The sequence below is a fragment of the Mus pahari genome, chromosome 1 (assembly GCF_900095145.1).
Source record: "Mus pahari chromosome 1, PAHARI_EIJ_v1.1, whole genome shotgun sequence".
Classification (NCBI taxonomy): domain Eukaryota; kingdom Metazoa; phylum Chordata; class Mammalia; order Rodentia; family Muridae; genus Mus; species Mus pahari.
Genome location: NC_034590.1, coordinates 147,938,607 through 147,952,864, shown reverse-complemented (window position 1 = coordinate 147,952,864; position 14,258 = coordinate 147,938,607). Strand labels below are relative to the sequence as shown.

Sequence of the window (14,258 nt, the reverse complement as noted above, 5' to 3'; positions counted from 1 at the left end):
CTCAGGGAACTCTGTGGAAGAGGAGGCAGATGGAATGGGGGAGGAGAAAGAATGGACAAAGGGCCCCAAGAGAACAAAGTCCTCTAAAGCCACTGAGCAAAGCTCATATGAACTCACAGAGACTGAAGCAGCAATCACAGGGCCTCCTACATGGGTCCTCTGGACACCAGTCCCCTGCATACATGCACACACACACACACACACACACACACACACACACACACGCACGCACGCACGCATGCACACTATAGCTTTAAGTTTATGGGACTCTTGAATGTGTAAACCTGTGGGTCTCTGATTCTTGTGCCTTCTCTTAGGGCTCTTTCATTTTCAATTGTCCAACTTCAATTTTTTCAAATATTTCATTGTTATTATCTCCTAGAAGCCTATTCTTTGCTAATGAGAGACAGAAAGGGAATAATCTGGATAGAAGAGGAAGTGGAGAGGATCTGGGAGGAGTTGGGGGAGGGGAACTGTATTCAGAGTATATTGTATGAGAAAAGAATCTATGTTTAATAAAAGGGGAAGAATGTCTATAAGCTAGACATCCAACTGCTAATTAAAAGAATTTTACTTTGGACATCCTGAAATATCTTGATTTTAACATTATCAGTTTTGTCCAGGGGAGTTGTAGTCCCAAATCTGACCGCTGTTTCTCACTTGTTCAAAGTTTATAGTACACAGATACACAGAAGTAACTTTCTAATTTAAAAACGATTCATGAACATGAAATCATGAAATCCAAGATCTTTCACTGGACGCCAGATTAAAGGCAAAACTCAGACACTGAAGCCCCTGGGGACACTAAACCCCGATGAGTTTTCTCTCTGCTCGAGATGTAGGTGTCCACCTATCACTCTGCATGAAGTCTTTCTCCATTCCGTCTGAGGCGTCATCACACTGGCCATGACATTCATGTTCACATGAGTTATTAGGCATAAGCAACAGAGAGTGTGCTGACTTGACGTCTCGGTGTTGCTGAGGAAGTATTTGTTGTCATGCTCAGGAAGTAGTCAAGGCCCAGTCTGGCTTCAACTCTTCTGGCCTGAGGTGTTTACTTGAGGTAGCAAGTTTTTTTTAAAGCTAGTAACTTATTTTCTGAAATAAAATATACTGGCTACAAAGAAGCCCAAGATTATGGACCAGTTCTCATTCTATATCTGCATAGTGCATACATCTGTACACAAAAATACTTACACATAATTTTAAAAGATTCATTGATTTCCTTTTGAATATTTACAGATCTCAAGAAATCCAAATCTCAGTACACTAAATAGCTTTGCTTCAAGTATTCTATAATTAGTCCCTTAGAAGGGGGAACAAAATAATCAAGGGAAGTAGAGGGTGGGAGGGAATTGGGTGGAATTGCAGAGGAGGAGGGGAAAAAGAGAGGAAGAATCAGGTATGGGAGGAGATGGAGGAAATGCACATAGGAACAGGAAATTGAACAGAGGTGTGTGGCAATGTGGGATGGGGAACTGGGGGTAGCAACCAGAAAGACCAGGCTGTCAGGAAAGCAAGAGCCTCCCAGGTCCCCACGGGGATGATATTAGCTGAAATACCTCACAAAGGAGAAGGAGAACCTTTCAGAGACCATATCCAGAGGCATGGTCCCACAGTTGAGGGATGGGGCCACCCACCCATCTCCAAAATTTAACCCGGGATTGCTCCTGTCTAAAGGAAATACAGGAACCTGGGGATCCATCTCACATGCAGACACCAAACCCAGACACTATTGTGGATGCCAAGAAGTGCTTGCTGACAGGAGCTGATGTCTGTCTGTCTCCTGAGAGGCTCTGCCAGATCCTGACCAATACAGATGCGGATGCTCGCAGCCAACCATCTGACTGAGCACAGGGACCCCAATGGAGGAGTTAGGGGAAGGACTGAAGGAGCTGAAGGGGCCTTATCTGGCATCAATGGGAGGGGAGACCCTTGGTCCTGTGAAGGTTTGATGCCCCAGTGTAGAGGAATGCTAGGGCAGAGAGGTGGGAGTGGGGAGGTGGGTGGGGGAGCAGGTATGGGGGATGGGATAGGGAGTTTGCAGAGGGGAAACCGGGAAAGGGGATAACATTTGAAATGTAATTAAAATATCCAATTAAAAAAAAGATACTTCCTAAGAGTAAAACACATAAAGAAACATGAGATACATATCTAAGTCATATATACAGATTAAATACCAGTTACAATTACCCTTTCCATTCTTGTAACAAGCTGTTAATGATTCCCTTCAATACTGACTTCTGGATATCTTGAGGCTAGAGGCAAAAGAAAATAATTAAGATAAAATAATTATTAGGATATTTTGTGATTTTTACATTAATTTTACTTGCATATCTGTTTGAATAATGACAAGCAGCCTTAGTGACTGGAAAGCGACACTAAGAGCAGCCCCCGATTCACTCCTGAGACCTCCAGGGAGCACCAGCGATGTAGACTGCCATGAGGATGCTCTCTGGGATGTGCAGTAGACAGTTGGCAGAAATACACAAGGTGATCTTTTGATGACCAGCAATAATTTTTGTAACTGAAAAAAATTCATTTTTTTTCCTTGAGAGGACAAAATCATAAGTCTAACAGTATTGTATTTATTAATTTAAAATGTTTGGCATATATTTTGGATATGTACACACTGATTCAAGTTATACTTTTTTGTGCTGAGGGTTTCAGTACATAAACCAGGCTGGCCAAGACTTTTTGATCTTCCTCAGTTTCCTAATTGCTGGGATTACAAATTGTACAATTTTATCTGGTCATTAGGGATGCATTTAATTCCAATAAGTTAGTCTTGGTAACTCAGCAAGTGCTACCAAGCTATGTTCTATTAAAATTACATTTTTATTTTATTTTAAAATGCTAATGTAATTGTGTCATTCCCCTTTCCCTTTCTTTCCTCCAAAACCTCCTATGTAGCCCTGTTTTCTCTCTTTCAAATTCATGGTGTCATCTTTATTAATCACTATGTGTGTATAGGCAATTTGGTACACACACACACAGTCGGTATAATGTTATAGGCCAGCGGTTCTCAACCAATGGGTCACAACTCCTTTGGCAAACCTCTATCTGTAAAAGTATTCACATTATGATTCATAACAGTAGCAAAATTAGTTATGGAGTAGCAATGGAAATGATTTTACAGTTGGGGTCACCACAACATGAGGAACTGTATTTAAGAGTCTCGGTTTTAGGAGAGCTGACAATCACTAGGCTAGACCAGTATCTCTCTTAAGCACACATGTAAAACAGTCGACAAATACTAGCAAATTGAGCCAAAAACATTTAAAAAAATTATACACTATGGCCATGTAAGATTTAGTCCAACTTTACAAGGATGATTTGACCTTTGGAAATACATGAATATAATCTAATCACATTAGAACTGAATTCTTGATCTCTACTTAAGACCTACTGTCTCTGAGCCTGTGTCACTTCCTGTGACTGATTCAGAACTGAACTTGGAGAATCACTCAGGCCACCTTCCCTGAGTAAGTAAAGCAGGTTTTAGAAAGTCTTTTCTAAATACATATTAGATAAAGAGGTATTTTCTGTTTAATTCTCAGATAATTAGAAAAAGAATGACCTAATTTTCTGAAAATTCTATTTATCATAAAATTATATCTGATTGTTTAGTGTAATTATATTACAAAATGGCTGCATCTGAAAAAGAGGAGCTGTAGAGATGGATCAGAAGTCAAGAACACTTGCTAATCTTCCAGAAGACCTAAAATCAGTTCACAGTTCCCATTCACCTGTATAACACAAACCAGCCCACAGCCACCTGTAATTCCAGCTCCAGGCGATCAGGTGCCCTCTGCTGGCCTCTGTGGCTCCCTTATACATATACACACATTCATTCACACAAACACATATAAATGAAAAATTAAAATGAGTCTTTATAAAAAACAAAAAGATTTGTGCAATAAAGAAGAGACATAGAATTATACTACTCAAATATGTCCATAAACAATACTTACAGTATTAAGTAAGGCATCAAATACAGCATTCACCAAATTGGCATTAATCCCAGAGTCCTCAATAGTATTAAATGAGGCTGTGGCATCTTTCTGCAAATTCAATTAAGGAATTAAGTATGTTTAACATTTCATGGATTATTCTTAATAATATCTGAATTATACTTTTTTTATAATTTCAACTAATCTTATTGTCTGATGACCAAAAAAGAATTATTAAGGCAATTATTGAAAATAAAATTAATGTATAAGAATGATTTTAGTAATTTTTAAAAATTAAAAGAAATCAAACATTAGTAATAGTAAAATATCTAGTAAATCACAAATAGTATTTTGATACTTATAATTTAAAAATACATATACTGTTTAAGTCAATACTAAAATGGAGTCTCTTTGTTAAATTTAAAATTATAAGTGAATGAAGAGTATCTTTTATATATTATTTGTTACCTTAAATGCAGCATTTAGCTCTGTGAAAGAATCAAATGCTGTTATATAAAAGGCATGTACTGTTTTCCAATTTCCTGTGGCCTCAGCTTTTTCTAAATCTTCCCTAAAAAATAAACAAAATCATATATTAATCATAAGTGGAGAAAAACATCAGACAAACAGCATTTCTTAAAAAATGAATATCATGCCGGGCGTGGTGGCGCATGCCTTTAATCCCAGCACTCGGGAGGCAAAGGCAGGCGGATTTCTGAGTTCGAGGCCAGCCTGGTCTACAGAGTGAGTTCCAGGACAGCCAGGGCTACACAGAGAAACCCTGTCTCAAAAACAAAAACAAAAACATAAACATAAACAAAATAAAAATGAATATCATGCTAAATATATATTTTTAATACTGAAAACAATAAAAATCAGTTATAGTTGATACAAACAGTATATAAATGTATAGTTCTTAATTATATTAAAATAGTAATTCACTGTTTCCATTTCCTTTTTTTTCCATAAGAGTCTTGTTCTGTAGCCCATGTTGGCCTCAAACTTGGGGTGTTCCTCCTGCCTCAGACTCCTGAGCACTAGAATTACTGGTGAGTAATACCACATCCAGCTAAGACTCATCACCTCACCCTGACATGCGCCCTTTCTCACGCTGTCCTTTCCCTCCACAGTCCACCTTCTGGAGTTTTTATACTTTATGACCCAAGTTTCTCCTTTTGCATCCCCATGGAAGTGCTTTAAATTATCCAGTTTTATTTTCTGAATGGTGACACAGCTTTTAGAGAATGGTTACATAGCAGATGAATGTGTGTGTGTGTGTGTGTGTGCGCGCGTGTGCTTGTTTTAATGGTGAACTTAATTTTTGCCAATGTTTTGGGACAATTCTGACTCATTCTCTTGGTGTTTGCTGTCTTTTGCTATAACATATCCACTATCCGTTATTTACACATTTATTTATACTTTCAACTTGAGGTATCTTGTCTTTTGTGTCTTTACTTTTGTCTAATATATTATAAAAATCTACAAGTTCAGCTCCTTTTTCAGGGAAAGATGTTAAGCGATGCATAGCCCTGGCGTGTAGATGACTGGCAGTCTACACAGCAGAGTGAGTTAGGACTTACTCAAAGTCTTTCACTGTTCTGGGCTGGTTAGGAAGAGTAGGTTCTGGAAGGGGTGGAACCTTCACTTCAGAAGATAATGCATCCACAGACATGCGCTGTTTTTGTCTAACATCAAGACAAATTGGTGGTAGGTCTCTCACTGTGAAGTGTAAGACAACATTCCATGTAATGAATCAAAGCTTTTTCAAGTTAGCAAATATCAGAACAATTCCCCATAAACAGAAAATAAGCATTTTATAATGCATTCACTTTGGGATTAGGCACTTTCCAGGCAATCCCTAAGAGCTATTAGACGGTGCTTTCCATAAATTCAGAACCTTTAACAGCTATTTGACTATACCTTGCATAAAGTTAGAGTTGACTGCCATTAATCTCCATTCCTCCCCAAAGCCCTTCATAGATGAAATGTATAGTTCTTTCTCTCCTTCCCTTTTAAAGGTGTCTTTCAAGGAATAGTTCAGTGAAACTCAACGTTATCAACATCTATTAACTTTTCAGAAATATGCAAATAACTTATATATGCTTTCTTATCAGGGTCCACAATAAATAAGACTTTACTTGCCTTTTTCCTCTTATTTTTGAGTTTTGTACTGTCCCATATTTATTCTTCCATTTTCTTGAAGTAGTTACATGTATTTAAGATCTTACTTTCTTATTCTGGCCATGCATTTCTCGTGTGTTCTCATGGTCTTCCTGGCTGTTCCTTAGTTCCTCATTACAATAAAATTTGTAATTGATCCTTTTTGCTGCTAATTTTTACTTGAACATGTTATTTTTGAGCTCTCATAACCAAGTACAGCTCTGTCCTTGGCTATTTCTGTGTAGAACCCAAATAAAGAGACCTCTATGACCCATGTCCCCCACCCCCTTCTACTTGCACTCGGGTGTTCGTTTTCTTCAGCGCTATGCTGCTCAGTTTGACTGTAAGCTCAGTATGCGGTGCCCTGGTATAAGAAGGGCTGCCAGTTATCTCTGAGAGTTCTCAGGAACCTCACTGCTTCCCTTTGCTGAACCTCTTTGTTTACCTGCTCTTGGTTAAATCCCTTCAGCTTCAGCAAGTTCTGTTCTAGAACCTGCCTTCTGAGCTTAACAATGAATATCTATTACTTATTTTGAAACTCTCTTATTCCAAGGTTCACCAAACAGCTTCACTTAGTTCTCCTGATACCTCCTGCCCAGCAGCTCATACCAGGGAGAACTTACATTTCTGGTTATTTATTCTGTTTATTTTTAGGTGTTTAAGTGACTACTTTTATCAATTAACTTTATTGTAAATTATGTTCATGATTTTAAACATTGATACATAGTTAACCCATGTTTTACATAATGATTTAAGGAGACTGAAAAACTTTTGTTTGTTTCTACTGCTATATTCACAGAATCTAGCACTTGCCCTTTTTTACCTTAGAAAATAGGAAAATTCTCTCACAACTCCATTAGTTAATTTTACCTAACTTTCCCTGTAGTACTTTATATTTTTATAATTGGGGAACTTGCAATCTAAATCTCTTTTATTGTGTGTTTCTTCACTGAAACATATGTAAACACTAAGAACAATGTTCAGTAAGTAGTAAATGACCATCAGAGTACTCATGCCATCAATAGATTGATTGGTAAGATATGAATGGGATATTAGAAGGTGGGGCCTAACTAGATCAAGGTTACTGTTTTTGTCAGCGTTCCAATGTTGTGAAGAAACACCATGACCACAGCAACTCTTATAAGGAAAACATTTAACAGGGGCTTGTTTAAAGTTTCAGAGGCCTTGTTGTCCATTTTCATGGTGGGAAGTATGGCTACATGCAGGCATACATGGTGCTAGACAAGCCACTGTGAGTTCTATATTCAGGTCTGTGGGCAGCAGGAAGACAGAGTCACTGGCCCTGGCTTGAGCTTTTGAGAACCTCAAAGCCCACCTGCGTTGACGTACTTCATCCAACAATGCCACTCCTCCTAATCCTTTCCAACAGTGCTACTCCTGGTGACCAGGCATTCAAATCTATGAGCCTAGGAGGGCCATTCTCATTCAAACCACCAGTTACTTACTGAAGTGTGCCTTTGAAGGGCTTATCTTATCACCAGACCATTGACTCTCTCACCTTCCAGCAGCCTTGAGGTGAGCAACCCTACTTGTCTGTATTTGTCCTGTCTATAATGGACTAAGACAGAGACTCAAATAGAATCTTCCCTTCCTTTAAGTTGATTTTCTCAGGTATTTTGTTCCGGTTATAAGAAAACTAGCTAACACAGTCTATTTTAAAATAAACTTTTCCTGTTAGAAGATAGTAGAATTTTCAAATTTTCATATGCCATAGAGTATGGCTTTCACGTTTTACTAAGCAAGCTTGAAACACTGATGGCTGAGCCCTCCTTAGGGTCTAGGTGAAGCTGGTGGGGGTAGGACATAAATTCATTTCTAACATGCTCCTAGGTGATGCTGATGTTGCTTGTCTAGGGATGTACTATGTGACGTACTATTAAGTGAGGTGAGGTGAGAAAACACAGAATATAGATTATTACATTTCTGAGTTTCTATAATTATTTTATACCTCTCATTAACTTTGCAAATATTAAAGATCTAGCTTAATTTATTATCAAGCAAAACTAAATATTTCCAAAAATAATTTCTTATGTTGAAACATTTTTATTAATAGTGAGGGACATTTTTTACAATGACCTTTTGTGACTCTTCCATCTTTCCTTGTTCTTCACTAGACTTACCCTTTCCTATCCCTTCCCACACACTTTCCCCAATCTGGCTATAAACACCCTCTATTAAACACAAACAGACTCATTCAAATATAAATCAGCTTATTCACAAACTAAGCCTATATGCGTGTACATTTTTATACCCACTCACTTTTATTAATACCATGCTGAGGTAGAACAGTGAGATACAAGTTAGTGAGAGAACTTGGTTCTGGCAGAGCCTGAGAGTAGGAGATCTTATATAAGAGAGACAGTAACGCTGGGCTGGGAGGATGTCCAGTGAGGTAGCACCAGAGGCCAACAGCAGGTTCTATTTTTAGTTTCAAAGGTAACGTGACTGATGAAAACTACAGAATGGTAACATGCATGCTAATGAAATCACAGAATCCTTTGCTCATATCAGTGAATGGAAGCCAAATTACAGGATGTGACATTCAGCTATTAAGGGAAGAAAAATAACAGCTCACAGCTGCTCTTATGTCCCTAAATATCAAAGCATTGTTTCTAGAGAGTGGTTTTCTGCCTTTTCTCACAGATGGCTTTTATTAAAGTTCAACTCAAATGAGAGAACCAATAACTATGGTGATTAATTAAACCTCATATCAATACCATAAATAAAACAGGAAAATCTTCATTCTGACATATGCAACTGCAATATATGAGGATACTGTAATACAGTAAAAAAAAAGTAAAAATACATTTGTAAAAACATGCCATTTAGGTTTCATTCAGTCAATACTTGAAACATGCTATTCTAAATTGATAAGCAGTAATAATTTTCCTTCCTTTTAATAAACTGCTGCCTATTTTAGCTTGTTGCTTAGAAACATTAAGTAAAATACTTGAAGCCAGTGTAAGAATACAACCATGATGAGGGCTGGTAGGTAGAATATTAAAATGTGTGTAGACGTAATATAGTTATGGATAAAGGAGGAGTGAGATTATTAGCAAAATTTTGCCATCTCACTATTTATGGGTTGACTCTGGTTGAAAATGGCATATGTAGCTTTCTACAACTGCAATAATCAAAATGAAAACTGACACTTTGGTTGGTTATATAGAGACTGTTCCTGCATAACTATTGAATACAGTAGCAGTAGCTCAGAGATAAACGAAAGTATCTATGTAGATTGTCTGTTCAAGAGAAGCAGCCTAGGTGTCTGTGCTGCTGACACACAAGTACTGGCAGACAGAGTGGTTGCTCTAATGCACAACTGCAAAACATCATACCCTACGTTTCATAAATAATGGGAAAGCCCCAGCTTGAAAATCAGGAACTTAATCTATTGCTTGTTGAGTTATTCTATTAACCTTAGTCACTGAGGTCCTTAAAACATTAGCTTAGATATAAAATTATTGAAATGGTCAGTCATCCCTAAGGTTGCCGAGAACTTGAAAGGCCAGCCTGGGGGTGTAAGTGAATGGGCTGCTTGATCAGGAGAACGTACCCTTCCTTTGCTCACACTATCAGCTCTTTGGAATTTTTCATATTGTAAATATCTGTTACTGCTCTAGTTAGCGGTGTGAACCTGGGAAAATGTGGCCTAAAAATGAGGAGATCTAAAGTTTCATGCAATAGGCAACTCAACACAGAACATCAGACAATTATACTCTGAGGGTTAAGAAGAGTCACCCAAGTAAAGTACACAATCACAAAGACAGGCCAAAATGTTTATTTTTTCATAGAGGCTCTGGTGGCTCAAATGAAAGTGGCCCTCATAGGGAATGGCACTATTAGGAGGTGTGGCCTTGTTGGAGGAAGTGTATCACTATGAGTAGGCAATGAGGCTCAGATGCTCAAGCCAAGCCTAGTGTCTCACCCTCTTCCTGTTGCCTGCTGATCCAGATATAAAACTACTAGCTACTTCTCTAGTGCCATGACTGCCTGTGTGGCCACCACACTTTCTGCCATAATGAAAATGGACTAAACCTCTGAGCTGTAAGCCAACTCCAATTAAATGTTTTCCTTTGTAAGAGTTGCCATGTCATGGGTCCCTTCACAGCAATAGAAACCCTAACTAAGACAGGCATATGAGTAACAACAGGGAGTAAAGGGGAAATAGGCTCAGAGAAGAGAAGAAAGAATTTAAGGAAATTTCTCCAAAGACAAAATAATGTAAAAGGTCTTCAGTTCTATTCCACTGATATTCCTGCCTGTCTCTGTACCAGTACCATGCAGTTTTTATCACTATTGCTCTGTAGTACAGCTTGAGGTCAGGGATGGTGATTCCCCTCATATGTTCTTTTATTGTTGAGAATAGTGTTCACTATCCTGGCTTTTTTGTTACTCCAAATGAATGTGCAAATTGCTCTAACTCGGTGAAGAATTGAGTTGGAATGTTGGTGGGGATTGCACTGAATCTGTAGATTGCTTTTGGCAGGATGGCCATTTTTACTATATTAACATTTCCAATCCATGAGCATGGGAGATCTTTCCATCTTCTGAGATTTTCTTCAATTTCTTTCTTCAGAGACTTGAAGTTCTTGTCATACAGTTCTTTCACTTGCTTGGCTAGAGTCACACTAAGGTATTTTATATTATTTGTGGCTGTTGTGAAGGGTGTGGTTTCCCTAATTTCTTTCTCAGCCTGCTTATCCTTTGAGTAGAGGAAGGCTACTGATTTGAGTTAATTTTATATCCAGCTACTGCACTGAAGCTGTTTATCAGGTTTAGGAGTTCTCTGGTGGAATTTTTGGGGTCACTTATGTATACGATCATATCATTTGCAAATAGTGATATTTTGATTTCTTCCTTTCCAATTTGTATCCCTTTGACCTCCTTTTGTTGTCTAATTGCTCTAGCTAGAATTTTGAGTACTATATTGAATAGACACAGAGAGAGTGGGCAGCCTTGTCTAGTCCCTGATTTTAGTGGGATTGCTTCAAGTTTTTCTCCATTTAGTTTGATGTTGGCTACTGGTTTGCTGTATATTGTTTTTACTATGTTTAGGTACGGGCCTTGAATTCCTGATCTTTCTAAGACTTTTAACATGAAAGGGTGCTGAATTTTGTCAAATGTTTTCTCAGCATCTAATGAAATGATCATGTGGATTATTTTTTTTTTGAGTTTGTTTATGTAGTGGATTACATTGATGGATTTGCATATATTGAACCACCCCTGCATCCCTGGGATGAAGCCTACTTGATCATGATGGATGATCGTTTTGATGTGTTCTTGGATTCGGTTTGCGAGAATTTTATTGAGTATTTATCCAATACTGAACAATGGTCAATCTTCAACCATGAATGAAGTCAAGTATCAGAAGGCAAACCTATCAGAAACAGGAGCTAATAAACTGTAAATGTATCCAAAATATCACCCTAGCAAAAACAAAAACATCCTTTAAAGATCAATCAAAAATCATTATACTGACAAATTCCATCTTAGCTATTACTTATAAAACTTAGGTACAGAAAATGTTTATAGTTCATTAGTCATAACTGCCCCATTCTGTGACCATTAAACAAAGCCCTATGAGGGTTAGATGGTTAAGAGTGCACAGAGTTGCAGGCAGTCAGCTGACAGTGTGAGCACCATGCAAGGCATAATGGAACAATTTAAAGGTTCCCTCTTTCATTTCAGCTCTTGTGCTGTTTTTGACTACTTCAGTTGTAGCATGAAGCAGAAACTGGGAAAGACCAGAGAAGATGAGTAATGACAGGTGGTGTTTACATCACTGCCTATAAGAGTACTTTTCTGAACATTTAGCAAAAAGAAAGCTGAAGGAGGGAGAAAGGAAGAAGAGGAGGGAAACCCTATGATTCACAGAACTTTAGCTGTCATAGCCAAATAAAGAAACACATTCACTGGTTTGGGGAGATGGACTTTTTACCAAGTACAGTGAAGTGTACATAAAACTCTAAGCACGACTGAAGTGTTCTTTTATGTACTTTGCATTAAAAATACATGTTATTTCTGTAGAAGCTCATCTTTAATGAACTAGATGTTTCATACTAGATTGTCTTACAGAATTAAAGACCAGAGAAGGATTCGGTATCTTACTAGGGCAAACAAGCCAGCAGCACAGGAAAACTATCTCCTACTCTTTTCTTTATCCAGTAAATTACTCAACAATTACAGACTACATAAGACACAGATGCTAGGTCCTAGAGATGCCTGGATTGGAAACTCAAGAAACCCAGGAATATATGCATGCCCAGATCTGACAGTCACACTTCCAGGAATATCTTACAAACACTTTGCAGATGAACAAAATGGAATATATATATATATATATATATATATATATATACAGTCACTTGTTGTGGTACTGTTTCCGCTCTTTAAAAAAGGATGGACACAACTCATTCTTTTCAGTGAGGTCTGAATAAACATGTATGTCTACTATAATGGAATATAATTATAAAGAATAAAGATACCTCAAATAAAAGAACTGAAAATAACAATTCAAGGTGTTGGATGATGTACATGTAGGGAAAATATGTATGTATAAGTATATATATATATATTTTTTAATTTTTTAAAAAGAATTATTTATTTAATGTATGTGAGTACACTAAGGCTGTCCTAAGACACACCAGAAGAGGGCATTGAATCCCATTACAGATGGTTGTGAGCCACCATGTGGTTGCTGGGAATTGAACTCAGGACCTCTGGAAGAGCAGTCACTGCTCTTAACCGCTGAGCCATCTCTCCAATCTGAGAAAATATCTATGTTCATATTTACACAATAGAATACAGGAGATGGAACAAAACAATGTGACAGTGACACATAGGAAGCTACTAATTCTTAATTGTGTTTTCTAAACTCTGGAACAATTCTATTAGTGTTTAACAGAAAATCCCCAGACAGACAAACTCTAAACCTCAGCAGCTGCCCAGAGGCAGAGGACGGAGAAGAAAAGGAAAACAGCTGAGCTATTTGAGTTTGGGTGGCAGGAAGGTTGCATGGTGGTAGGCAGCCATGTGGCTGGGAGGGAAAGGTGTAGAGGAGTGAAGCCAAAGTGCTGGGGAAGCCCAGTGAGGTCTAGGAGAGCAGGCTTAGAAAAGAGAATGAATAAAAGAGAAAACTATGTTTTCCAAGTAGTTCAGAAAAGCAGACAGACTTCTGAAGCTGCATCTGGGGCTCTGGTAAGACCCTGCCTGCTCTGGGGTAGGAATTCCAGGATGGAGAAGTACACTAACTCATTAAATGGATAATTATTTTACCATCTCTTTAGGGTGGCTTAAAGTGAGCCCACTTTTGAATCATATAAATATGCTATTCAGAAAGTTACTCTGATCTAAAACAATAGCTTGTCCCCTCTCCAAAATAAACATTTTAGGAACAGACAGTAGTAAAAAAGATAAGTGAACTAATGAAGCAAAATATTTTTTCCAGATACACTTTCTCGAGGAATAGTTAAGAAGATAATGAAGGCGCTTACTGGCTTAGAAGAAGAAGGTCCTAGAGATTTAGTCCAGTACCGGTTCGTTTTCAAAGGAAACCTGAAGACCAGGGTTGAGGCCTCAGAGATACTTCCAAAGTAAAACTCCTCGAGTTCTTTACTCTCCCCAGACACCAACCCCTGCACCAGGTCTCCTCTAACCACTTATTTCTGTCTGCCGTTCACATTGCTCTTAATGGAAACTGCACTACTTTACCTGCAAATACATCACAGGCCTTTCATACAGATCTAACCATCGAGTTCAGACAACCTTTCTTCCCTTTGGCTATTTTAGAGTGACAAAGATGTATTCCTCAAGTAAGAACTGCAGAGTTCATGCCACACCAAGGCTCTGCTAAGAATAAACTCATGATATCAGCTGAGCTTTGGAATCAAATACTGGCTTCTAGGGAAAATGGGAGTTCATATCCACTCTTTCTTGAATTACCAACAAAACAGAGACATTTCAAAAAGGCTTGTGGAAGAACTGCTTTGCTTCTTTTAAAGGTATTTTGTGAAGTTTTTTAAAAAAATGTTTTAGATAAGTCTAAAAGGGGAAAAGAAAAATACAAAAAGAGAAAGAGAAATAAAGAGAGAGGGAAGGGAGGGAGGGAGGGAGGGAGGGAGG

At 38.0% G+C, this 14,258-nt stretch overlaps 1 protein-coding gene across 5 annotated transcripts in view; it reads right to left on the bottom strand.

Annotated features, from left to right (window-relative positions):
• The window catches only part of Hectd2 (HECT domain E3 ubiquitin protein ligase 2), a 65,222-nt gene that overhangs the window by 31,930 nt on the left and 19,034 nt on the right, over positions 1-14,258 (bottom strand). For all 5 annotated transcript variants that reach the window (XR_003844384.1, XR_003844385.1, XM_021195634.1 and 2 more), the window contains exons 3-6: positions 5,534-5,672; positions 4,422-4,524; positions 3,975-4,064; positions 2,194-2,258 (exon numbers count right to left, since the gene is read on the bottom strand). Coding sequence is in view for 3 of the 5 variants with exons in the window: in XM_021195634.1 (XP_021051293.1) it covers positions 2,194-2,258; positions 3,975-4,064; positions 4,422-4,524; positions 5,534-5,672 (397 nt within the window). In the remaining 2 variants the exon portion in view is untranslated. The remainder of the gene's footprint in view (positions 1-2,193; positions 2,259-3,974; positions 4,065-4,421; positions 4,525-5,533; positions 5,673-14,258) is intronic.